Genomic DNA, 26,798 nt, shown 5'->3' on the forward strand with positions numbered 1-26,798 from the left:
ATCCTAAGCACAGGACTCACCAACCCCAAGTGGCTGAGATGGAAAGGTCAGGCCTGCTCTCACCACACTGGGCCTAAGGTTAAGAGAGACAGCCTGGGTGACTTTTGTCTCCTGCTTCCAACTAGTGGCCTCGTCCTGTCCCTTCTGCCTCCACCTTTCCCTTTCCCACCTCCCATCTCAACCCCCAGCCCCTGTTCCAGCTGAGGCCTCCGCCTCCACACCTAGGTCCTGCCCCAGCCCCTCACCTTGTCTCCCAGGCCCCAGTCTCATGCACCGTAAGGCCACGGAAGGCTCGCTTTAAAATTATTTTTATTATTTATTTATTTATTGGGCACGCCACATGGCTTGCAGGATCTTAGTTCCCCAACCAGGGATCGAACCCAGGCCCTCGGCAGTGAAAGCGCGGAGTTCTAACCACTGGACCGTCAGGGTATTCCCAGGGGGGCTCTTTCTAAGGTCCACCTCGGACCCCTCCCTTCCCTGCTCAGAACCCTTCCATGGCTACCCACAGATAAAGATCAAGCCCAGCCCGATGTTCCAAGCCCTTCCCAAGCTGGCCTCTTCCTGAACCTCGCCAGCAGTAAGACCCCGAGTCTTCCTAGAACAGCAGAGCTGGGAAGGCTCGGAGGAGTCATCTCTCCACTCCACAGGTGAGGAAACTGGCACCACCCCCCGTCACAGAGGGGAAAATGAAGGCTCCAGAGGGGATATGGCTTGCCCCATGTCACCCCACAAGTCCCTGGCACGGCTGGGATTAGACGCCGTCACGCAATCCCAGGATGTGAACGTGGCTGCCCCGTCCATCACACGGGTGAGGCCTCGGAGGCCTAGAGGCAGGACGGGGCTTGCCTAGGTGTACCCTGTGGCTCCCGAGCACATGCACGTACTCAGGAGCCAGGCAACGAGGATGAGTAATGTTTCCACAAATGCACTAGACCCGTCTGTTTTGCTAGTGCTGGAAATGCAGCACTCTTGGCACGTAGTGAGGGCTTAGCTGTGCAAAGATTTGTTGGGGGAGGTTGTATGGCTAAAGGATCAGAGGGAGCTGGCCCATATCCTGGTTCTGGTGCAGGCTGTAAGACATTTAGCAAGGGACCTTTATCTCCCTGAGCCTCAGTTTTCTGCTCTGTAGAATGGGCACTTGATGAAATCATGTATATGGTTAGAACAGTGGCTGGCCCAGAGTAAACATCAAATAAAACTGATCTATGATTACCAGCAATGACGAAGATTCCAGCTCTTAATCACTGCCCTTTATGGTTGATCCCAGTGCCTGGTGCATGGTAAATGCCCCCCAAATTTAAGACTTTGAATTCCAGGACCAAAAGATTTCAGCCCCATTCCCGATATCCCCAGGAATCAGCTGGAGGCCTTGGGCAAGTGATCTATCGTCTCAGTGCCAAATGTGGAGAGGAAGGGAGGGAATCTTTTCTGGCTGTTTTGAGGATTTGATGAGATACTCCAGGAGGAGAAGCTGGTGGTGATGAATAAATGCGAACTTAAATAAAGCACTTAGCACCGGGCCTGGCATCTTGCAACACTCTCAGTGCTATTACTGGTGATGCCGCAAATACTTCAGGCAAGCTGAGGGATGTAGAGAAGGGAGGGCAACTCAGAGTGAAAATACTCCCTTACCTGTCCTGTCCAAGGTCATCAAGTCCTGAAGACGGAGAGCTGGGGGTCAGGCAGCCCATGGCAAGCAAAGTCTTCCAATCATGCCTCAGCCAGTCCAAGATACTGGAGCTCTCGCAGGGCACCAGGGCTCTGAAGGAGGTGGGGGACCTGCCAGCAGTAGCTGCCACGTTACAATCTACGCTTCATCCTCTGGAGAACGTCGGGCTGGACATTGGTGTTACCGGGGGAACGGACTCAGGCAAGTCGACCTTTGTCAACACCATCCAGGGGCTGGGGGGGCGAGGACCGCCACCTCGGCCTGCACGGGCGTGGTGGAAATGACCGTGGACCCCACGCCATACCCGCATCCCAAGTACCCCAACATCGTCATCTGGGACCTGCTGGGCATAGGCGCACACGCCTTCCGGGCTGACAAATACCTCCAGCGGGCGCTGCTGGGCCGGTACGACTTCTTCCTCATCATTACGTTGGAGAGCTTCGCCGCTGACCATGCCCAGCTGGCCCTTGAGATCCGGGGCAGTGGGGCGAGCGCTTCTACTCCATCCACTCCAAGGTGCATGTGGACATCTCCGCCTCGCGCAGCTGCCGCCTCAGCTCCTTCTCGGAGGAGACGGTGCTCATCCAGCCTCGGGACGACCGTGTGCGGAGGCTGGAGGGTGAGGGGCAGGCTCTGGAGGGCTGGATTCGCTCTGGGTTTTTTTGGCCGAGCGTCTTGCGGGATCTTAATTCCCCAACCAGGGATTGAACCCGGGCCCTTGGCAGTGAAAGCAGAGTCCTAACCGCAGGACTGCCAGGAAATTCCTATCTATTTCCTTATTTATTTTTTTAATTTTTATTTATTTTGGGGGGGGCTGGATTCTTGAGGGCTTGCCTCCCCCTTCCCCTTCATCTTCCCACCGAGGCCCACAGTGGGGTGAGGGGTCGCCCAGGGTCATATGGCCCCCATGGTGAAATGCTGCTTACAGCTGCCATTTCAGTCACCTGTGATGGAGACCAGTCACTTGCATAAAGGAAAAAAAAGGGTAGGTACTGGCTTATGTATTGGCCAAGTGAGAGCAGTGCAAATGCTATCCGCCCGTGCCCAGGCGGATGCTGGCAACGCGTCGCGGCTGGCAGCTGTTTCTTGAGGGCTCACCAGCGGCCACGGACCACCTTCAGCAGCTCAGTTCACCACCATGCCATCCCTAGGAGGTAGGTTACAAGCATCCCTTGGTTTTACAGGTAAGTACAGGAAAGCCCAGAGAGGTCTGGTAACTAGCCTGATGCCACACAGGGCGTAGGGAGCGAGGCTGGGATCTGAACTCAGGCAGCCTAGCTCCAGGGCTGACGGTCTTAAGCCACATGCTGTGTAGACCCAGCCTGCACCCAGGCAGCTCTCAGGACAGCTGGGTCGGCTTGGCGCGGGGACCCACTGAAAGTGCTTTTGTCTCCTGCAGCGGAGGGCCTCAAGGACCCCAAAGTCTTCCTGCTGTCCATGTTTGAATTGGGCGAGTACGCCTTCCGCCTGCTGGAGGAGTCGATGGTGAGGGGCCTAGAGAGCCACAAGCGGCACACGTTCTTGGTGGCCCTGCCCAACGAACGTCTCCAAGCCCGTGCTGCAGCGGAAGGCGGCCTCGCTACGGCAGCACATCTGGCTGGTGGCCACGGTGGCCTGCGGGGCCAACCCGAGTCCCGTGCCGGGCATGCCGGAAGTGGCCTGTGACCTGTACACACACGCTCACCCACTCCCTGGAGGGCTACCGCCGCAGCTTCAGCTTGGACGAGGACTCCCTCGTCAGGCTGGCGGAGCAGATGGGCCGGCCCGTGCACAAGATCCTGGAGGCGCTACAGGGCCCGAAGACCAAGACCACCGAGGCGCTGGTGGCGGCACTGCTGGGCCAGGCCTCCGGGGATGCCTCGGCGTTCAGCTAGGAGCCCCTCAACGTGCCCATCCTGGGCTCCCTGGCCGCCTGCGGACTCTCCTTCGCCACTGTTTACCGATGCTCCGCACCTCCCTGGATGTGGACACCTAGAGCGTGCTGGTTGAGGCCTCCCTCGACAACCCCGAACACAAGCTCCCAGATAAATCCAGTCAAGGATCCCAGCCCTGAGCCTGGGCCAGCTGGAGGTGGCAGTGAGGGGCTGGGAGCACGCAGGCTCCATCTGTGCCCAGGCTGGGTGGCACTGGGGGACGGGAAGAAACTCAGCAGCAACTCTCCTGGCTGCGCCTGTGTGCTCTCGTGCTTCTGTGCTCTGGGTCTCACACTCTCGCTGGCATTGCCCCCACCTTCCCTACTCTGGTGAACCCACACACCAACCAGCACTGCCCTGGGAAGCAAGGGGAGGGAACGGCACACGGGAGTGCTAAGTTCTGATAAGGCAGAGAAGAGCCAGCTGTCAGGCTGGAGAGAGTGGCCAGAAAGGTGTCCCCGCAGATCGGGCACGGCGGCAAAGGATGCAGAAGCATTTCCATAAGAGGGCAGTGAACAGCTCTCAAGGGCCTGGGGGGTCATGAAGGGAGGTTCCCGCCTAAGGTCTCAGCCAGTGGTGGCAGGGCCAGAGCCTGCCCTGGGCCTCATACCTCCCAGACCTGGGGTCTGCAGACTCCCCACTTCTGGCCAGACCTTCTCTGGCCTGACTGCTTTCTTTACTGACCCCTACTCTACCCTCTTCAGCTGTGCTTTTTTTCTCAAAAGACCCCGGGATTCCCATGACCTGGACACCAGGACTGTACACAGGGTATGTCAGAGGGCAGGGGGAAGCCAGGGAGACCAAAGTGGCATGGGGGGTGGTGGACAGACCAGATCAGCTGGTTGGACTGGAACCAACTGCTTTACTGAAGGGTGGAGTGGTATGATTTGAGGGCCAGGACTAGTTTGGGATTAGGGTGTGGTGAACAGACCAATCTGGAGACATACTTTGGGAAACACTAAACTAGGATGATGTACCATATTTAACTGAGCAGGTGAGGATAGGTACTACATTGAACTGTATGGTGTATTTAATTGAGGGTAGGTTCTGGATTAAAGGGAGGGACCATTTCTCAGCAAGAGCAGTTGAGGTTTAGAGAGGAAGGAAGCCACCATGTGTAAGGGTAACATCATGTGTAAGGATAACATATGAGTATTTGAACAAGGGTAGAACCTGTTTTGACTAAGGGGAAGTACAGTTGGCCCTCTGTATCCGAGGGTTCCACATCCGTGGATTCAACCAACCTTGGATTGAAAATATTTGAAAAAAAAATTCCACAAAGTTCCAAAAAGTAAAACTTGACTTTTCCAAGTGCTGGCAACTATCTACATACCATTTACGTTGTATTTACAACTATTTACACAGCACTGACTGGTGGATTAGGCTTTTTTGTTTGTTTGTTTGTTTTTGCGGTACGCGGGCCTCTCACCGTTGTGGCCTCTCCCGTTGTGGAGCACAGGCTCCAGACGCGCAGGCTCAGTAGCCATAGCTCACGGGCCCAGCCGCTCCGTGGCATGTGGGATCTTCCCGGACCGGGGCACGAACCCGCGTCCCCTGCATCGGCAGGCGGACTCTCAACCACTGTGCCACCAGGGAAGCCCATGGATTAGGTTTTTTAACTAGTCTAGAAGATGACTTACAGTAGATGAAGGATGTGCGTAGGTTACATGCAAATACTGTGCTGTTTAATATACGGGACTTGAGCATCTAAGGATCTTGGTATCTACGGGGGGTCCTGGAACCAATCCCTTGTGGATACCGAGTGACAGTATACTATATTGACTAATTGTATTTAACTAGGGACGTGTTCTATTTTTTAACGAATATGAGTTAGGCATTGCATTTAACTCGGCATTTCACCAAAGGGAAGGCACCGTCTTCAAGTGAGCAGAAAACGAGGGCCCTGTACCTTCCTCTCCATGGCACAGAGACGGGAGGCTTGATATCACCCCAGGGAATAGAATACCCCTTTCTAGAGGCTTCCTCCGCAGCAAAGACTGGTCTTTAACCACCCCTGGCAACTCTCTGACCTACAGTGGATGTGCCCATAGGAAGTTCGTTCAGGCTCCAATGGGAGGCCATGGCTAACCTGCCCCCAAGGGCTGGGACCCAGAACTGGGGGGATTCCCAGGACAGCACGCTGGGGAGGGGGAAGAAGATGAGCGCCAGCATAGGCTTGCGTGACTGTTTTTATTCCAGCCACCAGATCTGCCCCAATAAAGAGCTCCCAGACCCTGCCTCACCTTCCAGGCAGGGGCCTGGAGTCAGGGCAGAGGGACCTGCTGCTCCTGTCCCTGCAGAGGGAGGCTGACACGGAGCCTGGGCTTCCTGGTGACCACTCAGGCTCCTCCCGCCGCCTGTCCCTGTGGGGGCTGATGATGGGCTACCTCGTCCAGGCTGGGGGCGGGATCTCAAAGTCACCCCCTGAACAACGCTCCCTTGAGGATGGGGGACCGGCCCTGGACACCTCGTGTCTCCGGGTGAAGAAGTCACGGTCCCTTGTCCATCAGGCCTGCTGCCGCTCTCCGCCCCGCGGGGAGAGGACGTGGGTGCCCCTCGCCATCCACTGGGGGCCCGGAAGGGGGTTCTCTGCGAGCCATTCCTCCCCTTGGCCTCAGGCCAGCAGGCGGCTGTACTCTGCCAGGGCGGAGGACTTTTTCACCCCGTCCCAGATCCGGGCGGCGTAGTGGAACCTGTGAGGGGAGGTCAACAGTCAGAGCTGCCCTGGCTGTGGCCCCCGCATGACCGTAACGCCTGGGATACAGGGAAGATGCCAACGCCGATGCTAGGTGGCCTGATCCCCTCACCTCCCCCAGGGGAAGCGAAGGTGAAGTCCTCGAGCGCCCACCTCTGGGCCCAAACTGCTTCCCGCTCCACTCAGTGCTGGCCTTTGTGGGTAGGGGTCTATCTCTATATCCCTCCTGAGTCTTGTGATGATCAGAAATGTCTAGCAGCTGCATAACCCCCCCACCTCCCAAATTCTCCCCTCCCCGCTGGGCCTTGGTTTAGACCAAAGAGAGAAACAGAGCTCCAGAGTGGCTTCCTGCTGTGTCTGCACTCCCTGCCCCTTCTGCCCACAGCCGACTGCAGACAGACCCAGGGGAGCCAAGCTGCAGCTACTTCTCAAGTTTCTGTTTCTCTGGAAAATGAGATGAGGCAGCCCCGGGTCTGTGGCAGCACTGCTGTGGGCTCTGGGCATAGAGAGCCACGTAGAGTCGGGGCTGGGGAGGCAGCGCAGGGCTTTGTGAAGGAAGGTGGAGAAAGCCAGAGGCAGAGGCTCCCAGTGGAGGGGGCTAGCGGGGGGAGGGGGGGCCTGGAGAACGTGGCTCCCGTGGTTCCCGCTTTCCTCTCCGGTGCAGCTATGCTCTCTGCACTCAGGGCCTCAGAATAAACCTTTAAACTTGACTGGGCTCACTGGCCCTACTCCTTGCAGTCAAGGGACACCCAGCCACAGCGCATGACCTTGCCACGTGACACTTCCTTCTCTGAGGCTGAACCTCCCCACTAGTAAAACTGGTGACAAGATCTACGCCCTCCCGGCTGACTGGGATTCAAAATCACATGGAACGGCCACAAGATGATAGCACTCATCAGTGCTCCAGGAAGGGAAGCTGAGGTGTGGAGAGACCTCCGAGACCCTCACCGCGGTGGAGGTGGGGCCCTCACACCGACTCCTCTGCCGAGCGCTCACCAGTTCTTCTCGGTGAGGATCGTGTGTGACAGCTGCGGCCGGGCCATGGACATCACTTGGCTCCGGAGCTTGCTTACCAAGGACTGGAAGCTGGGGTGGCCTCGGTACCCAGGGAGCAGGGAGAAGAGGGGGCTGGAACTGGGTCCTGGAAAGTCAGAAGTTAGGAGGGGAGGGGAGGGGGACAGCCCGCCGAGAGAGGCCCTTCCTCCCTGTCACCAGCATCCCGGCCTGCCAGGAGCGCCTCTGAGTTCAGCCCCGGCCCAGGTCCCCCCGTCCTTCCGTGACTCGGAAACACGCTCCTACGGAAGGAAGGGTCTGAGCACCTTAGGGACAGGCTTGAGTCTCCCCTCAGACCAGGGCGGGTCCCTGTCACCCCCAGACCGGGGCAGCCTGTGTCTCCCTCTAACCAGGTGGGCCGTGTCTCCCTACGGACCAGATCCCCTCGAGGCGGAACCGTACCTGCTCTTGGGGGGGTTTCACTCTCTGCCTCGCTGTCCATGAAGGGCATCAGGAACAGATTGACCTCGGAGTCCAGGAAGTCGGGTGGGAGCCCAGGGAAGACGTTGCACTGTAACATGGACAGCGTACCTGGCGGAGGGAACCCGTGAGGCTGCAGGCACAGTGCTGCAGGGCCGGGGGAGGTATGCGCAGGGTGGTCAAGCTGGGGTCAGGGGATGGGTCTGGGGGCCGGGGCTTTGGGACTGGATTGGGAGCCAGAAGGCCACTGGCCAGCTTGGGGGGTGGCTGGGGGACCCTCACCCTTGTACCGCAGGTGGGAGTGGGCCATGAGCTGGTCAATCATCAGGTGCATCTGCCGCAGCTTCCGAGGGCAGAAGTCCTCCCGGCGAGCTTTGTTCTGCAGGAAGACTGCGGGTGGGAGGAGATGGGGAGCTCGCGCTCGCCACTGCCACTCGCCACTGCCACTCGCCACTCGGACTCCCCTTCTCACACCAAAGACCGGCCCTGCCCCTGAGTTCAGATCACTTGTATTTACATGATAAGTAACTTCCCTTTAGTACCAGGCCCTGTGCTGGGCAGCACTGGGGACCCAGAGAAATGAGTCAGAGCCAGTTTCTGCCCTCAGGAAGTCCCCAGTCTGACGGCCACCTGCTCAGGAGCCTGGCAGAAAGACCAGGGGCTGGGCCAGGTGGAGGAAGCAGGGAAGACCCTGCCTGGGGTGTCATAAACGAGCTGGATCTTTGCAGAGGAGCAGTGCGTCAGAGCGCAGGGCAAGGACAGAGCAGACCAAGGATGCGCGAGTAGGGGCCCAAGCAGGGTGAACAGGGTGCGTGGCGCCACTGGGGCCGACACCACACTCACTCCCTGAGCCCCGCGCCATGGACCCAGAAACAGGCAGACTAGGGTCCTGCCCCCAAGGGGCTCCCATTCTGATCGAGGGGCCAGAGCTGGACTCGGGGGTCACGCCCTGATGGCCAGGGGGACCCTCAGAGGAAGTGGCAGCTAATCCTTTCTGACTCTCCTCACAAGCCCACAGGTGCTCCTCCCAGCGCCCCCTCCGCAGAGTACTCCCGGTTTCCGCCCCCCACTCTCCCCTGCCCACCAGTGCAGCCCCCGGAATGCCTCTCACCCAGGTGGGGGTAGTACTCAGTGCCTTCATCGGAGCCTGACGAGCTGCTGGACTCATGGCTGGGGGACGGGGTGGAGGGCTTCACCATCTCTGCTGTCTGGAGGAACCTTGGGGTTTGGGGTGACAGGTTGGTGCTCTGCCGCCAGCCCCCCCATATCCCACAGCCTGGGGAAGGAGGGGGCTCCCTTCACGGATCGGATTAAAGCTACAGCCACACTCAGAAAAATGCCACATACACACCATATTCCTCACACAGTTTTAGGGAACCCAGAGACAACTCTCTCAGACACTGATCCATGGACCCATGTCAACACGTATGTATTCTTTTAACGAGTTTATGCCATCAAGAAAAATACTTTACTTTTTAGAGGAGTTTTAAGTTCATAGCAAAACTGAGTGGAAAGCAAAGAGAATTCCCATGGACCCCCCCACGCCCAACACACAGCCTTCCCGCTTAGCAACATTCCGATGATCCTCCAGTGACACACCGTTGCCACCCGACGTCCATGGCTTACATTAGGCCTCCCTCCTGGTGGTGTATGTTCTATGGGTTTTGACAAAAACCACATAAATCCACCACTTGTATCACACGAGTAGTTTCGGGGCCCTAAAAATCCTCTCTGCTCCACCTATGCACCCCTCCCTCCCCCTCCCAACCCTGGCAGCCACTGATATTTTTACTGGTCTCCATAGTTTTGCCTTTTCCAGAACGTCACAGAGTTGGAATCATACAGTATGAAGCCTTTTCAAATTGGCTTCTTTCACTTAATAATCTCCATTTGAGGCTCCTCCATTGTCTTCCATGGCAGGACAGCGCATCTCTTTTTAACACCGAATAATATTCCATCGTGTGGATGTACCACAACTTATTTATCCGTTTATCTACCAAAGGACATCTTGGTTGCCCCCGGTTTTGGCAATTATGAATAAAGCTGTGCAGGTTTTTGTATGGATATAAGTTTCCAGTTTATGCTATTTTAAAGTAATTCTTCCAAATATATAAAAGTATATATAAAAGTAAATAAAATAAACCTGAGATAAGGGCTAACGGGATCTGATAAACTATGGCCCTTCTCGTACGGACACGTACACAAAGCAATCTGGAGTGACTGAGGGGGGCAGGAAGGGACGACAGAGTGGAAGCTTCCCTCAGACCAGCCCGGGGTCCCTGATCTCAGGACTCAGCTGAGGGGGCCGCAGGGCAAAAGGACCTCTGAGCCTATAAGCACCTACTATGCGCCCGGATTGCACTGGCACCTCCCTTCCAGGCCCTCCCTAAATCGGCCACAAATATGGTATCCACAATTTCCAGGGATTCACCTGCTCTGGGGAGGCCACCTGTAGACTCTGGCTTAAAACCGAGGCTCTGCAAGGGCCAGCCTGAGGCCACACCCCACCACAATGTGAACTCCACAGGGCAGCCTGTGTTACCTGTTTGTTCACACCTGTATCCCCAGAGCCCAGGACAGAGACCAGCCTATGTAAATGCCCAATATATTTGTCTTTTGAATGAATTCCAACAGATGATGGTGGTAGGAGGGGGTGTTTCAGAATTAAGTCACTTAGATCTGGTCACAACAGCCGGCTCCCCCAGCAGCTTGTTTTTTTACTGTTGGCCAGACCCTCAGCTCCCACCCATCCCCAGAGTTACTAACACAAACCTTAAGCTCCCACTTAATCTACTGCTTACTAGGCACCAGGTGCTGTGCTGAATGCTTTACATTCTTTAACTCACTTCATCTGCAGGACACCGTTTGCCTCTGAGGAAGTGTGGAAAAAGCAGCCGCTCGCCCAACAAGTACTGGGATTCAAACACAGGGCTGCCTGACTCCGGAGACATCTGCTTCCTTCAGCTCGGCTCTCCCCTCCCCACAAGCTCCCGTTCCTTCCATCTGTCTGTCTGGGCCCCGTGCCCAGGGCTGCTGGCCTCCCCACAGCTACCTCCTGGGGCCTGAGGCCAAGAGGATCGGAGCCAGTCCTATCTGGGGGCATTTCTGGAACCTCCAGCTGCTTCAGGCAGTACTCCTGCCAGATCCTGACTCCCTCCCTTCCCTGCCCACCAGGGACCCGCGGGAATGGCACCTACGCCTGGAGATGGACCACGAGGCTCTAAGGAGCAGTTCCTCAGCGTGCTATTTATTCAACAAACTTGTTAAATATCCGCCTTGTGCCAGGCACTGTGTGAGCCACTGGGGCTTACTTTCTAACGAGGGAGACAAGACCATAAAAAGGTCCACACCATCCTGTCAGGGAGTGATACGTGCAGTGAAGGAGAACACAGCAGGGTAAGAGCGGGAGAGTCACAGGAGAGGCAGTTAGCAGGTTGGGAGGCCTCAGCGGGACGTGAAGGACATGAGGGAGGGGGCCTGGCAGCCGCAGGGAGAGTGTTTCCAGCCGAGAGGTGAGGCGTGCAGAGGTCCTAAGCGCCACGAGGGACAGCCGTGGGGCCACCACACCTCTGATGGAAGGAGTGAGGCAAGTGCTGGGGGAGGTCGGGGCGGTGACCGGGACCACATCACGTAGAACCCTGTTAGCCATGCATAGGGAGGACTCTGAATTTTACTCTGAGTGATGTGCACAGTCCGTGGAGGGTGGTAAGTGTGTATGTGTGCTGAGAGAGGATTAGGTGGCAGTGATCCTTTCCAACTCATGTTTTCAAAGGGTCCCTGTGGCTGCCGTGTGGAAGTGGTGAGAGCTGTGCAAGTGGCTGAGTCTCGGGGCCCCCGTCCCTAGCCTGGCTCCGCTCCCAACAGCACCTCACCTGTACAGGCTGAGGTCCGTGAACCAGTCCTGGACGACAATCACCACGTGGCAGACCGTGAAGAGGAAGGCAGCGATCTGGAGTGACTGAGGGGGGCAGGAAGGGACGACAGAGTGGAAGCTTCCCTCAGCCCAGACTGAGGTCCCTGATCTCAGGACTCAGCTGAGGGGGCCGCAGGGCAAAAGCGCCTCTGAGCCTATAAGCACCTACTATGCGCCCAGATTGCACTGGCACCTCCCTTCCAGGCCATCCCTAAAATGGGCCAGGTGGCAATGATCAGCCCCTTTTTACACAGGCGGATACGGAGGCTTGAAGGGGGGATGTTTTTGCCGAGAGGCAGAGCCAGGGGCTGAGTCAGGTCTGACTCTTGGTGCCGTCCTCTCCCTCCAGCTCTGGGGTACCCAGGGCTCTTATGAAGCAGAAACTAGCCTAACCCGTATCCACTAGCGCTCCATCCTGGACCACCAGGCCTGGCTCGGCCCCCTCACCTGCATCTCCACGTAGGTGTGGGGCAGGCTGTACTCTGGAGGCAGCTTGCGGTCGTTGTTGATGAGGTGGTCCAAGATGGAGGGGCTCAGGATGGGCTGGAGCAGGAAGACAGCAAGGTGTCAGGGAAGGGCCGCGGGTCAGGATCCCAGGGGACACGGCCACCAAGTTCCACCCGATGACTGCAGATACATCACCTCTCAGGACAAAATAATGTCAGATACACGGGCAGTTTCTAATTAGGAAAGAACTAGTCAGTGAGAGGAGGTGACAGAAAAAGAGTTTCAAAGCCGACACACTTTCCCCAGCTCTCTCACAAGTCCCCACTGCTCCCAAGTGCTGCGTGCCCCAGAAGAGCGCTCCTAGTGCTGGAAAATCGAACATCCACTTGAATGAGTCATGTCCCTGCGACACCCTTATTTTGTTGTTTCAAATGCTGTCAGGCCTTCCCTGGTGGCGCAGTGGTTGAGAGTCCGCCTGCTGATGCAGGGGACAGGGGTTCGTGCCCTGGTCCAGGAGGATCCCACATGCCGCGGAACGGCTAGGCCCGTGAGCCATGGCCGCTGAGTCTGCGCGTCTGGAGCCTGTGCTCCGCAACGGGAGAGGCCCCAACAGTGAGAGACCCGTGTACCGCAAAAAAAAAAAAAAAAAAAGTATCAAATGCTTTCAAAACTTCACTAGGATAATCACTCAGGTCAAATAACAATGGTTAATGTGAAGACTAGTGAGGATTTAAAAGGCTGCATCAGGGCTTCCTTGGTGGCACAGTTGTTAAGAATCCACCTGCCAGTACAGGGGACACAGGTTCGAGCCCTGGTCTGGGAAGATCCCACATACCGTGGAGCCACTAAGCCCGTGTGCCACAACTACTGAGCCTGAGTGCTGCAACTACTGAAGCCTGCACGCCTAGAGCCCGTGCTCCACGAGAAGCCACCGCAATGAGAAGCCCACGCACCGCAACGAAGAGTAGCCCCCGCTCGCTGCAACTAGAGAAACCCAGCACGAAGCAACTAAGACCCAACACAGCCAAAACAAACAAACAAACAAACAAAGAACTGCATCAGTGGGTGTAAAAGAGTCATCTGTGAGCTCATCACCTTTTCTTAAAGGAACATCCCACTAAAAATACAAGAGGTTAAATTAGTGGATCATCTATCCACTTCTTCCTGCCCTGGATGGAATTAACTTTAAGAAAGAGGCTTGGGGCTTCCCTGGTGGCGCAGTGGTTGGGAGTCCGCCTGCTGATGCAGGGGACACGGGTTTGTGCCCCAGTCCGGGAAGATCCCACATGCTGCGGAGCGGCTGGGCCCCTGAGCCATGACCGCTGAGCCTGCGCGTCCGGAGCCTGTGCTCCGCAACGGGAGAGGCCGTGGCAGTGAGAGGCTCGCGTACCGCAAAAAAAAAAAAGAAGAGGCTTTCCTCTTTCGTCAATCCAATGGCTCACTTTCTAAAACCCCAAACACTGCAGTGTTCCATTCTGTCTTTTTTCATTCATTCATTCATTCATTCATTTATTGCTTGCTTGTTTGCTTGCTGCATTGGGTCTTCATTGCTGCTCGTGGGCTTTCTCTAGTTGCGGCGAGCGGGGGCTACTCTTCCTTGTGGTGCGCGGGCTTCTCGTTGTGGTGGCTTCCTTGTGAAGCACGGGCTCTAGCTGCAAGGGCTTCAGTAGTTGTGGCTCGCAGGCTCTAGAGCACAGGTTCAGTAGTTGTGGCACATGGGCTCAGTAGCTGTGGCTCGAGGGCTATAGAGCACAGGCTCAGTAGTTGTGGCACACGGGCTTAGTTGCTCCGCGGCATGTGGGATCTTCCTGGACTGGGGCTCGAACCTCTGTCCCCTGCACTGGCAGGCGGATTCTTAACCCCTGCGCCACCAGGGAAGCCCCTTCCATTCTGTCTTGTTCTAACTTCTGCTCTGCCCCATGGGGGCCCCGGACCAGCCCGCAGCTGGTTCAGCTCGGCACAAGGTCTCGGTGGTCCTGTCACAGGGCCTGGCACACAGGTCTCACACCACATTTGTGGAAGGTTTTCCACCCATCAATGTGTACGGTGGCCAGAACTTTGTTCCACTAACATTCATTGAGCATCAGCTGTGGGCCAGGCCTCTCCCTGAGGAGCTGCAGACCGGATAGGAGCGGGCACAGAATGCAAGAACCAGATTGTGGTAAGCCACGTGATGCGCTGGGAGGTGCACATGGGTGCACATGGGCACCGGTGGGCGCTCAGAGGAGGGGGAGGCTTCCGGGAGGAGGCAATGCCCCTGTGGAGTCTTCAGGGAGGAGAAGGCAACAGCCAAGCAACAAAGCAAGGGTAGAGAGAATGTTCTAATGGTGACGATGCTGACAGCCGAGAGTACTGAGAACCCACTTCATGCCAGGACTTCACCTGTGTTAATTCACTGACACCTCACAGAAACCCCACGAGGGAGGCAATGTTGTTTTTCCCACTTAAGAAAACCGAGGAGTGGAAATGTTAAACAACTTGGCCAAGGTCGCAGAGCTCAGGAGCGAGACTATGGCAAGGCTTGGAGGTGTGTATGGTGGGGCCGGTGTCTACATCAGAGAGGGGAGTCCAGGGAGTCTGACAGGCGAGCCGCACAGGCCCCGGCTGCCTAGCTAAGGAACAGGGATCTTGGAGAAGCTGAGGAAAGCTGCCAGGTAACGCAGGACAGGCCAGCTCTTGTGACAGTGAGGCGCCTGAAGGCTCGCCACGCACCATCCCGTGCCCAGCACTCTGCCTGGACTGTTCCACTGACTCCCTGCAACCCTCCTATGAAGCTGAGAAAACTATCACCCCCATTTACAGATGAAAAAATGGAGGTGGGGGGGTTAAAACTTACTTAAAGGCCAGCTCTGGCTGTAGACTGACTCCAGGGCCCACACTTCCAACTGCTATGCTATAAGATTCTTTAGGCTCCTGTGTACACGGATGGATGGGAGTGGAGAGGGGGTGAAATCTGACAAGAAGAGACTAAGGGCCAAAAAGAGACACAACTTGCCCAAAGGCACTAGCATGTCCGTGGCTTGGCCTAAGCCCCATGGAATCCAAGCAAGGTTCTGGCTTAAACACATTTGGGGATGAAGCTGAGTGCTGCACGCAGCAGGGTGGGGTGAGTGGGGGTCAGCACCTGCGTGTCCAGGAAAACGATCCGCTCCTGGGTAATGAAGAAGTCAATGCCACTGGTCTGGTTGCCCCCTCGTTCCTTCATTTCGGCGCTCTGGGCCCGGAAGACATAGGCCCTGTGGAAAGGAGCAGGTGGGGGCATTAGAGGTCAGGTTCTTGGCCTTTGCCGCCTCCAGAGTGTGGCCCTGTGAGTGAGACCATGAGATGTGATTCCCCGCCTGCCCGCAAAGCCTTCCATTCATGGCCCCTGCTGCCTAGGGGGCTGTGTTTTATATCACATGACTTCATCCCTACCCCTACCCATAGGTAGACCTGTTAAGTCTTAACAAAATCAATAGACTGAGGTGTTTAAGAGCAAGGACTTTGCTGCACTGCTGGGATTCAAACCCCAGCTCTGCCTCTTCCTGGCTGTGTGGCTTTGAATAAGTTCCTTAATCTCTTTCTCCTCGGTTTCCTCGTCTGTAAAACGGGGACAACAATAGTCTCAATCTCTCAGAGTGACTGTGAGGTTAATATACATAAAGCGCTTAAAAGAGTGCCTGATACACGATGATATAAAATAGCTAGCTATTAATTATCAAGTGTACCTGCCATGTGCCAGGTATGGGACACACAGCACTGAATACTCTCCACCCCATGGTGAGAGAGTGCGGGGCATCCAGGCTCCCAGTTCTTGCCCTGACTGGAGCGCTTTCCCTGCTCCCCCTCCTCAGCATCTGCTTGTTCTCAAATGGCCCCTTGACCAGCTGATTTATACAGTAACCTGGCCCCAGCCACCTCCCTATAACCCCTTCCTGTTTGATTATCATCTTCTAACGTGCTTGTTTACTAGCTCCCCATTAAAATGCAAGCCCCACGGGGACAGAGATTTTTGCCACTTTTGTTTACTGTTGTAGCCCCAGCACCCAGGACAGGGCCTGGCCCGTGGTAAACACCCAATAAATATTTGTTGAACTGAAGCAGGGAGACCAGTTAGGAGGCTCCTGGCCTCCTCCAGGGGAGATGGCAGTGGCCTGGACCAGAAGATGGGCGTGGAGGAGAGGAGCAGATGAATTCTCAAGATAATTAGGAGGTAAAACTTATGAGACCTGATGACAAGAGTTGGTACCAACGTCTGCCATGTCACAGGCGGACCTGCCTCAGAAGGACACATTAGGCCGACAGGATTCTAGCTGAAGTATCTGAGCCGACGGCCACAGGGAAGTTTTGCTAGTTGGGGGTGGAAGCTGAGATGGAAAGGATGCCAGCCAAGAGAGCTGCAGCTGTACCAGAGCGCAGCCCAGTTGAGCTGAGGTCATGAGTGAGCAGAGAAGAGTGGGGACGGAGCCGACCTGGGAGGCAGGGCACCACAGCTCGGGGTCTGGTGATGTATGTTCTCACCACAGGGGTTCTTAACCTGTTCCGGGTTTCCCTCAGGCCCCTCTGAGAGCTGGTGGGAACTATGGACACTTTCCCTAGAAGAGAAGCCTGACTGTAAATGTGTGTAGAATCCTGCATATACCGTTTGGGGGTTCATGGACCCCTGAGGCCCATCCATGGTGTCCAGGGTGACATCACCGACTTTACAAAAACCAAACTCCTACGCTTTAAGATAACCCTAAGTGGCCACAACCCCTGCTCACCCCCCATCTTGATTCTTCCCTAATTAGACTGTGTTCCCTACCTTACTCTCCAATCCCTGCCTTTCCCTCTTTCCTTCCCTGCCCTCAGTTTGGGGCTCTAGTGCTCAAGCTCCCCCCTCCCGCAAAGGACTCCCTCCTTTACCTTCACAATCATACCCTGTCCTTACTCAGCAAGGCAGGACTGAGGCTGGTCTAGAACCCACGCCCTTCACCCAGGTCTCTTGTCCCAGTGTTTCCCAGGCCACATCAGCCTCATCCTGTGAGCACTCGCTCTGTGCCAAGTTCTTGTTAACTTTTGCCTTCCCGATCTTGTCTCATCCTCCAAAAACGCACTTTACAGATGAGAAAGTGAGATACCAGGAGGTGAAGGGACCTGCCCAAGACCAGCCAGCTGGTGAGCGGCAGGGCTGAGACTGGGGTGAACCTAAATCCAAAGACTTAATGGATACGCCATGCCAGCTCCTGGCTGGTCCTGTGCCATTTGCTGGAACGAGGAAGGGAGGGAGGGAGGGAAGTACAGGATTGGTGTCCTTGGAGCTACACGAAAGTTTGGTCCAGACTGGTCATCATCCTCATCCGACAGAGACATTGAGGTCAAGGTAGGGGAACACCAAACACCACTTGCAATATCCAGGCCCACCCTCCCCTGACCTAGGTGGGTGCCACCTCCCTTGCAGACCCAACGTCCCCCTCACCTCTGGTCCTCCTCAGGAGTGTTGGCTGACAACAACGACATAACCATGGACTTGCCTGTCCCCTGGAGGCCCAGGACACCAACCACCAAGACATCAGTCTGATCCAACAGGTACTGCGGGAAGAGGCAGAAATGAGACCCTCAAAAATCTGTCGGTTGATGGAGTGGGAGTGAGGAAGGGGCCCTAAAGACTTCCATGGCTCGCCCACCTACCTTCTCAGATATAAAGAAAAACGTTTGTGCTCCAAATCCCCTCAACTGGGCAAAGGGCGGGGGAAGGGGGGTATATGGAACGTTCTGGGCACAAAGAACAGCATTTGTGAGAGCTCCAAAGCAGAAAAGAGCCTCCCTGGTCAAGAAGGTACTAGGAAGTCAGCGTGGCTGGAACACAGAGGAAAAGGGGCGCCTGACTTTGGGGAGAAGGGGAGAGGCATAGGAACAAAAGGATGGGTGGAAGAAGCCAGGACTGGGTAACTGAGGGCCACTGGAGCAGACTCCTGGGAGGCTTTGGGCTTCAGGCAGGTTGGGAAAACATGGGAAAGCATGATAAAGGCAGCCGTAAGCAGGAAGGGGAGACCAGCCTGTCCTGGCTCTGTCTGTGGGATTTAAGAGTCCTACAGAATCCTGAGACCTTCACCTCTGGGCTGCCAGCTCTGCTGATTTTCACCACCAGGGGGCATAAGAGACACTCCTCAAGGAAAACAGTCATGTCCTCAGTGTGGCTGCTGCACCTTCGAATCATCTGGAGAGCTCTAAAAAAAAACCCCTCTAATCCTGGGCTGAACCCTAGACCCACTAAAGCAGAATATCGAGGGCTAGCCCAGTTCAATATGGTAGACACTGACCACATGTGGCTACTTAAATTTAAATTAATTAAAATTAAACAAAACTACAAATCAGTTCCTCAGTTATACGATCCACGTTTGGGGATTTGTGGGTAAGTGCTCTATAGCAGGGCCTGGACAGCGGCTCTTTTTTTTTTTTTTTAAAGCTTCCCAGTTGATATCAACATGAGAGTGGTAACAGATGGGCCTGGTATGTTGTTAGTAAATCCAAGCTGTTGGAGAAGGAAAGGGAGCATACCTGGGAGAATCTGAGTAATATGACAAGCCTGGGAGGGAAAAAACAGGACGGGGGGAAATGAAGACTGGGACACTGGAAGTAGATATGATGGTCCAGAGGTGTGAGGTGTGGACTACAGTGAGGGCTGTTGGGATGGAGGCGGAACCTCTGGGGGCTAACATTCAAACCAGTTCACACTGGTACTGCATGGGTCTTGACCAATCAGGAGGAGGACTGGAGCAGGCCCAGGAGGCTGCCCTGCTGCGTGCGAGAGTGGGCAGGAGATCCCAGGGCCTCTGCGGTGGTAATGGGTCCCTCTCTGCCAAACAGTATCAAAGTATTTCAGCATTTTAACAACCAGCACAGCTGAGCTAGTGTAAGCCACTGAAATTCGGCCCGGCTAGGTGAGAACTTTCTGATCCATTCTCTCACTGCTGCCATTGCCCGAAAGCTGTCTAGTCTGGTGCTGCCTGCCAAGGAGCTGGGGGGCGGGGAGGAGGTGAGGGTGTGGGACCCGGAGAAGGTCGAGCAGGGAGAGAGCCCTGACCCCCCAGTACCTCAATGGCACTGTCGCACCAATTCATCTGGTCATCCACCAACTTGATGCTGTGCTTCATGCGCTCTGGGGGCAGCAGCTTGGCCTGGCCCACGACAGCTGCAGACAAGGACGTGCTGACGGTCTGTGCGAGGGGGTTCCGGCTCCCAACCAGATCCCGCCCGGCCCCAACTCACGGTCCATGGCTGCCGGCGCGGCAGTCCCCATGCCCCGGTTCTGGATCTGGTACACAGGCTGTGTGGGTCTCTGCCCCTCCTTCTCCCCCTTGGGTGGCGCAGGGGCTGCAGGGGGTGGTGGGGCAGTGCCCTCGGGGGTGGAGGCATTCGCTGTGGCCGCAGGCCCTTTCCCCTCCTCCCGTGGCTTCATGAGGACAATGGGCTTCTCAAGAGGGGCTGGGGCAGGCGGGGCGGCAGGGGCCGTTGGAGTCGGTGGCTGCTTTGACTACGGGCGTGAGAAGGTTCTGGTCAGTGGAGAGATCCTTGCCCTAACTGCTCCCAGCCTCCCCTTCCAAAGCGTCTTCCCCACTCACCCGCTCTGCTGGAGGCTTTGAGAGGATGATGGGGGTTTTCTGCATGACCGCCGTGCTTGTCTCTTCGCTGCCATCCTGTGGTGAGGGAGGGCAGTTACTCAGGAGTGACTCCCCTAGCTCCCTGGACACCCCTCTAAGTGTCAAGTATCATTCTAAACGCCTTCAGACATAAACTCCTCCAATCCTACCAACAGCCCTGTGAGAGATACCTTTATCCCCATTTTTCAAATGAAAAAACTGAGATCCAGAGAGGTTAACTGGCTTGCCCAAGGCCACACAGCCAATTAAGCAGTGGAGCCAGGCCTTGAAGCCAGACAGCCGGGTTCCAGAACCACGCTGCCAGCCGCTCCACTCAGCTGCCTTTGCTAGACAAGCCCAGGCAGAAGGCGCTGGGGCTTTGGAGCGAGAGACATCTGCATTTGAACTTGGCCTTGGCTTTTGTTGGTTGTGTGAACACGGATAAGGAACCACCCTCACTTAGGCCCGTTTGCTCATCTGGCGAATGGGGAGAGGAATTCCTTCCTCACAGGACTGTTAAGAGGCTGAAAGTAGACAGGACTCACAAACCGTCCACGGAGCACTGGGCACGTGGCAGGTGCACAGTGTCTAGAGCTGCTCTCCTGACAGCCCTGCTGTCCCAACCTCCGCTCCCCAGCCCCACCCGGGCTAGCCAAGTCAGCGGACTGATTCCCATGCCTTACCCTCTTCATGCCTCTTCTGTCTCACCCCCACCTGCCTAAGAAAGGGGAGAGACCTGAGTTTGAATCCTGTTCCTTCTGTGGTACCTGAGTAACCCTGGGAGAGTCCTGACCCTTCAGTAGGTCTGTTTCGTCACCTACATATTGAGGATACTTATTTAAATCCTGCTCACTCACTGGCCTATGACGAAGGACAAACCAAAGGATATGAACGTGCTTTGCAAAGAACAGGTGAGGGTGAAGAGATGAGGATGGATAGGAGATACAGTCAGGAGGCACCATGTACAGCACTGGTGCCCGATGGGCGTGGGGGTGACCAGGATGAGACCTGATGGGCCGTCACTAGTAGCGGGAGGAAGAGAATTGGCAGGAAGACGCTGAGGTCAGCAGGAGACATGGAGGATGTGAGGAGTCCATTGGCCAGTTAGGAGGCTGCCAGGGTCTCAAAGACAAGACATCTGGGAGTTGCTTGTTCAGGGACTGAAGCTGAAGGTGCAGGAGGATGGTAACATTCCCCAGAAAGATGTGTGTGGAAGGAGGAGAGACTGCGTGTTGTCACTTATGCTGTGGCCCAAGGGAAGGAGTAAGCAAGAGCTAAGCTCACTGTGAATAAATTTCCTTCATGATTTTTGCAGTTTTATGGCTCAGAAACTGTCCCAACCATTATCTTCTTCCACTCCCCCCCCACGAAATAAACAGCCCTTAGAGGCGGGCAGGGCCCTGGAGAAAGAACCCGGGGGGCAGGCTGTGGCAGCGAGTCACCTACACACAGGAGAGGAGCAAGGCTGGACCGGGCCCACAACGAAGCTCCCGACTCCCGATTCCCGGCCCAGGACACTCGGCAGCAGACACAGTGGTGCTGCGCCTGAGGCTCGCTTGGATTCGGGTTCAAGTCCTGGCCCCAAAGCTTACTGACTTGTGACTTTGGGTAGGTTCCTTCCCCTCTAAGACTCATTTCCTCATTAGTGAAAACTGCGTCTATCATAGGCTCTACTTCATGGGACAGCTGCAGGAGCTCAGCAAGACCCAAAGGATGGAAAGCACTCTGCAGAGCACCAGCACACTGCACACTGCTCAATAAACAAAAAAGGCTGCTATCATGACACAACTCTGGAAAACAGGGGCTTCTGGCACCTCTCAGCTCAAACTCCGATGCCAATTCCAGTCAGTGACATCCAAAGTTCTTTCCAAGGCCTATCAGGTCCCACATGATCTGGCCCCAGTTTCCTCTCTGATCTCATCTTCTATCACTTCCCCTTCCTCATCCACTGCAGCCACGCTGGCCTCCTGGCTACTCCCTGAACACACCAGATAAAGGCCTTAGGGCCTTCGCATTTGCTGTTCTTTCTGTTTTGAATGCTCTTCACTCAGATTCTGTCAGGACTTGTCCCCTTGCCTCCTTCAGGTCTCTGCTCAAAAGTCAGCTGTTCAGAGAAGCCTTCTCTGACTGCTTCATCTAAGACAGCCCCTTTATCACTCTGAGCGCAGTCCGTTTTGTCCACAGTTATATCCCCAGCATCTAGATGAGGGCCCGGTGCCTAGCTGGTGCTCAATAAACATTGGTGGAATGAGTGGACACATGAATGCTGCCCTTGGGCCCAGACACTCACCCGTCTCTCTCTGTCCCAAGGTGCAGTGTAGTCCCTCTCCCGACCACCAGGCCCGGAGAGATTCTGGGGGCCGCCAGAGCCGGGCTCCTTCCACCGCCGCCGCCTGTCTATCCCATAGAGCCCAGGCTGACTGTGCCCAGACTCAGACATGGTCACCTATGGGTAGAAAGAGGTTGATTCCAGGACGAAAAGAAGTCTCTCCCCACTCTATCTGGCTTACCCTGGACTATAAGAAGGCACTTCCTTTCAAGAGAGCTCTGTGGCTGTGGCAGTGACTGCCAGCAGGATCTCAATAGCCATTCTTCACTACTTCCAACAAAATAAAACCCTCAGTTCTGAGCTGGACACCTGGCTATCCAGAATACACTTCTCAGCCTAGGCTGCAGTTAGCTGCAGCCATGTGACTAAGCTCTTTCTGGCCAACGGTATGACACCAGAAGTGTGTTTTGGCAGCGTTCAGAAACTTTTCTTCACAGACACTGGCACCTGCCTTTTGTCCCTTCCTCCTACTAGCTGAAAGGAATGCGGGTGTGGAGGCTGGAGCTCAAGCAGCCATTAAGGTCTGTGAGGCAGCTTAATGGAAGGAAGGCATAAGAGACAAAACACAAGGTTCGGGGACTCCCTATTAACCTTAAATTGCCTATCTCTGGATGCAGTGACAAACAAATCCCCTTCTATCTCTTGCAGCCAAAACTATTCCCAACTGTTAATCACTTTTCTCAACATAAATACTAACACATGGGGGAAGGTCACATAAAAATGGGACATAGTCTTTCCCAAAGTGCAGCAAAGCATTTCCATACAAATCTGTAACATGACCCCCAGTCCGACAACTACCCTTTTGATTACCCAATACTGGCACATGTGGGGGTGGGGCACCTGTATTCAAGGACCTGTTTTCACCGGGTGTCCCTCTACTTTCAGTGTGTTCACCTTCCATTACTGACGGTCTGCCATCCCTCACCCTCCAAGGCCTCACCAGGGACATTATATGTCCCTCACCAGGGTCATTATATGTCCCTCACCAGGGTCATTATATGTCATTATATGTCTCACATGTAAGACATTATAAAATGTATGGTTACCTATATAACCCACTCTCTATCATTTAACTAGCTGCTTATAGGCCCCTAGGGAGTTTCCCCAGCTGTTTACACTTCATTCCAGGGAAGTCTCTTGAGTATGTCTGTTTGCAGGACTCTGAGGCCAACTGCTATAGCTCACGGGTCCATATCTGGTCTGCCTTCTGTTTTCGGAAATAAAGTTTTATTGGAATACAGCCACATCCGTCAATTTCACAAGTTGTCTATGGCTGCCTTCTTGATACAATGGCAGAGGTGAGTAGCTGAGACAGAGATACTATGGGCTGCAGAGTCTAAAGTAATTATTCTCTGGACCTTTACAGAAAAAGTTTGCTGAACTTTGCTTAGCTCTGAAGTGCCTTCAAATCACCCTATGAATCCCTCCACCTCCCACCCCAGTACAGTGACATTAAGAGGTCCTTGTGTAAGACTCTTTCCCCAGAACAGAAGTATCTGTTTACAGGATGCAGGAGTAATTTTGCTAGCCAGGTAGGGGCTTTCTAGCTCCTCTCCCACTGCTCTACGTGACCTCTCCCCTAGCCACAAACTAGGTGGAAGACTGCCTTCTGAGACAAAGGAGGGCAAGGCCAGTTTACAGATGCTTATGCAAACTGATTCAGCACTTAAGTGACTGTTTACAGTCTCCTGAAGGACAGCCTCCTCAGAAATCGAGACTCTTCCCCGCCTTGCAATTAAGGTTCTGTTTACACTTTATCCTGGAGGCCTCCCATGCACTTAATTGTCTGTTTTCTTGCCTCAATAGGGATTCTGCTCCACCACTAAAGTATCTGTTTACATAACCCATGAGGACCTTCTTCCCATGCATGTTATTCTGGGAACTTCCACAGTATCTGAGTTTATTCTACAGCCCCTATGGCAAGCTCCCCAGAATTTAAGAGTTCACCTACAAGCATTTTGGGGACTCCCAATAGTTTCCAGGCTCCTCTGGGGATCCCCCCCACACAAAAGTATAAAGCCAGTCTATTTGTGTTTATTTACAGGACTCTTAAGGTGACCTCCCAGAACTACAAATTACAAATTCCCCTATTACAAATTCTTTGGGGGGCTTCCTCAGTACTTAAGCATCTCTTAACATGCTCCTTTTGGGGGATCACCCAGAATCTATTTGCAAGTTATTTGGGGAGATTCCCAATTCCTAACTCCGTATTTATGATCTAATGGAGCACTCCCACCCCAGAACCTGGGTCTATTCACACTATTTTTCTACAAGACTCTCCAGCAATTACATGTATATGTACAGCCTCTCATATGGGGTCTCCCCTGGAACTTGAGTCTGTGTTTTATTCAGGGGACTTCAGCATAATTAGGCACCTGTTTACAGGCCTCCTATAGGGAACCCCAGAACTTAAGTTTCTATTTACACTGTATTTAGAGGAATTTGGAGGACCTCCCCACTGTTTAAAAATCCGTTTGTAGGCCCTCTACGAGTGTCCCCAGGGCTCTGCACGTTATTGGAGGGATTTCGCAGTACTTTACCGCCAGTTTACAGGCTCTCATTATAAATGGTCTCCCAGAACTGAAATTTTTCCAATATACATATTATCTGTCTCCTGCCCACCCCACTCCCGGCAACGCGCTTTTTAACGCGTTGCTTTGACTCCGAACTTAGTTACGCACAACCGCCAGGCGTCCGAACGACCAGTTAGCGGTCAAGGAGGAGCCGGGCCCCGAAACACGCCCCGTGCCCCGCCCCCCGCCGAGGCGCCAGCCTAGCGCAGGCACGCGGGCCACTTACCTAAGGCGGCTGCTGATTGGTTCCCGGGGCGTAAGGGGGGCGCGCGCTCTCCGAGATGGGGGTGGGGTGGGGACGGGGAGGTTCCACTGCAAGCCACCGGCCTGTAAATGGTGTCTGGGAACCCGGGAGCGTGGCGGGAGAGAACGGGTACCGGTCAACCCACAACCGGTGGGGGCATCCCGGAAGCGGCACCGAAGGTAGGCCGGTCCGAGGGAGGAAGAAGTCGAGAAGATCTCGCGGGGCCGAACCGAGATCACGTCTTGCGGGCTGCCGGCCCTGCGCATGCGCCGCAGGCTGGGCGCGCGAGAATCGAGCGTGAGCGCCGGGCTGAGCATGCGTTGATGTAGGTGGTTGGCTTCAGCAAGCCGGCGGGTTGCAGAGGGCAGTTGGGAGTGTGCGGCGACTCCGCTTCAGTACGCGTGCTCATCGCAGGGGGCGTACGTGGGCTTGCAGAGAAGCTGGGGAAGCGGGGCGGGGCGGGGACGCCGGAGGCTTTGGGTTCGAGTACCGCTTCAGCTGTGGTGTTGGCAGGACGCGGTGGGGTGGGACGGCAGGAAAGAATTTTAAGTGTCCCGGGCTGAGTGAGTGCTGAGAACACAGGCATGAATCAGAACTGGCGTAGGCCCTGGAAGGGATCCCGGTCTGTGGAGGGAGACGGCTAGGGAATCAAATCACTTAGGAAAGGGTGCGGATACGATTGGACCTTGAAGGGCAGGCAAGGACACTCCAGGCGAGGGAACCCCGGGAGAGAGGTCCAAACTGGCTTGGACTCATGGAGTTCCACTGGGGTGGGAGGTGAGGCAGCAGACATGGGTGGGCAGGTCAGATCCTGAAGAGATGTGAGACGTGGACTGGTGAGAAGAGCACGTATAAACCCTTCGGGGGCTGCGGTAGAGGAGGGATACAGTGCTGAGTCGACAATTCAAACGCCTGCGGGGGGAACCCTGTGCGCGCCTAAGATGAATACCGGGCGGAGAGTGAGGCCCGCAGAGACCGCATGCGCTGTTAGCCCAAAGGCCTCCGCGACTTAGCTGAAGCGGGTGGTTACCAATGGGAACGATAGATGCTTCGAGAGAAGGGTATATATACATCTACATATATTCATAGATATATAGGTGAGTGAGGAATTTACCATTTTTCATTTAAAATTACATTTGGGTATCTCCCCGGAGGTCCAGTGGTTAAGACTCGGCTTCCATTGCTTGGGGACACAGGTGGTCCCTGGTCTGGGAACTAAGATCCCACATGCCGCGTGGCGTGGCCAAACAACAACAAAATTATATTTGGACAGGGAATACATGTACATTCTGACAAAAGTCGAGCAGTCCATGGGGTAGACAAGAAAAGTCCGTCTCCGCTCTGGTTCCCATATTCCATTCCTAGAGCACCGCTTCTCAGTTTCCTTCTGGAGCTACTGTTAGAGCAAAGCATTGGGGTTGAGAGCTTGAGCCTGGCCAAGTTCCTTAACCTTTCTGCGTCTGTGTCCTGTTTCTACAATGGAGATGAGGGCACTGAATGATGATACTGGCAGAGTTAAATGGGTGACAGTGCCTAGAATAGTGCCTGGTGCATAGTAGCACTGTGTGTTGTCATTATTTTGTGGTTTACGATGACAGTGATAGTGACTGAGTCTGAACTGCCCCCATCCCGTCCAGGCCTCATCCCTGCTGCCATTTTCTCAGCACGGGTGGCAGGTGGAACCATTTCTCCAGGCTGTCACAGGCTGGGTGAAACAACCATCACACAGACTGAGTTGAGAGTCCTGTTGTTTATGGATTCTCCAGAAGATTGTGGGTGTCTGGAATAGATATGCATGACAGGCCATCTTTGTGTTATGTCTGACATTATCCCGTTTAGCATCTTCATCTGTTAGGTCGAATCTGTTTTTCTTACCTGAATTTCTCAACCCCAGAGTAGCCTCACAAATGTCAGTTTCACCTCTGGGCAACCCTCAGA

General features: G+C 54.9%; 1 protein-coding gene across 2 annotated transcripts; it reads right to left on the reverse strand.

The window, feature by feature from the left end:
* Nucleotides 1-6,067: 6,067 nt before the first annotated feature.
* Nucleotides 6,068-24,910, reverse strand: SMG9 (SMG9 nonsense mediated mRNA decay factor). Of its 2 annotated transcripts, none has more exons than XM_082862525.1 (14): nucleotides 24,843-24,910; nucleotides 22,005-22,160; nucleotides 19,697-19,771; nucleotides 19,344-19,608; nucleotides 19,169-19,266; nucleotides 17,551-17,663; nucleotides 15,238-15,349; nucleotides 12,114-12,209; nucleotides 11,626-11,711; nucleotides 8,865-8,971; nucleotides 8,036-8,143; nucleotides 7,736-7,864; nucleotides 7,277-7,421; nucleotides 6,068-6,278 (listed from the first exon to the last, which is right to left on the reverse strand). In XM_082862525.1, exons 2-14 carry the CDS (start codon nucleotides 22,152-22,154, stop codon nucleotides 6,200-6,202), a joined length of 1,563 nt encoding a protein of 520 aa, XP_082718651.1. In that variant the 5' UTR covers nucleotides 22,155-22,160; nucleotides 24,843-24,910; the 3' UTR covers nucleotides 6,068-6,199. The 2 variants fall into 2 exon arrangements, with proteins under 2 accessions (XP_082718651.1, XP_082718650.1); XM_082862524.1 differs by having other exon boundaries at nucleotides 7,736-7,900.
* Nucleotides 24,911-26,798: the final 1,888 nt, after the last annotated feature.

Source organism: Leucopleurus acutus, assembly GCF_964270905.1.
Source record: "Leucopleurus acutus genome assembly, chromosome: 20".
Classification (NCBI taxonomy): domain Eukaryota; kingdom Metazoa; phylum Chordata; class Mammalia; order Artiodactyla; family Delphinidae; genus Leucopleurus; species Leucopleurus acutus.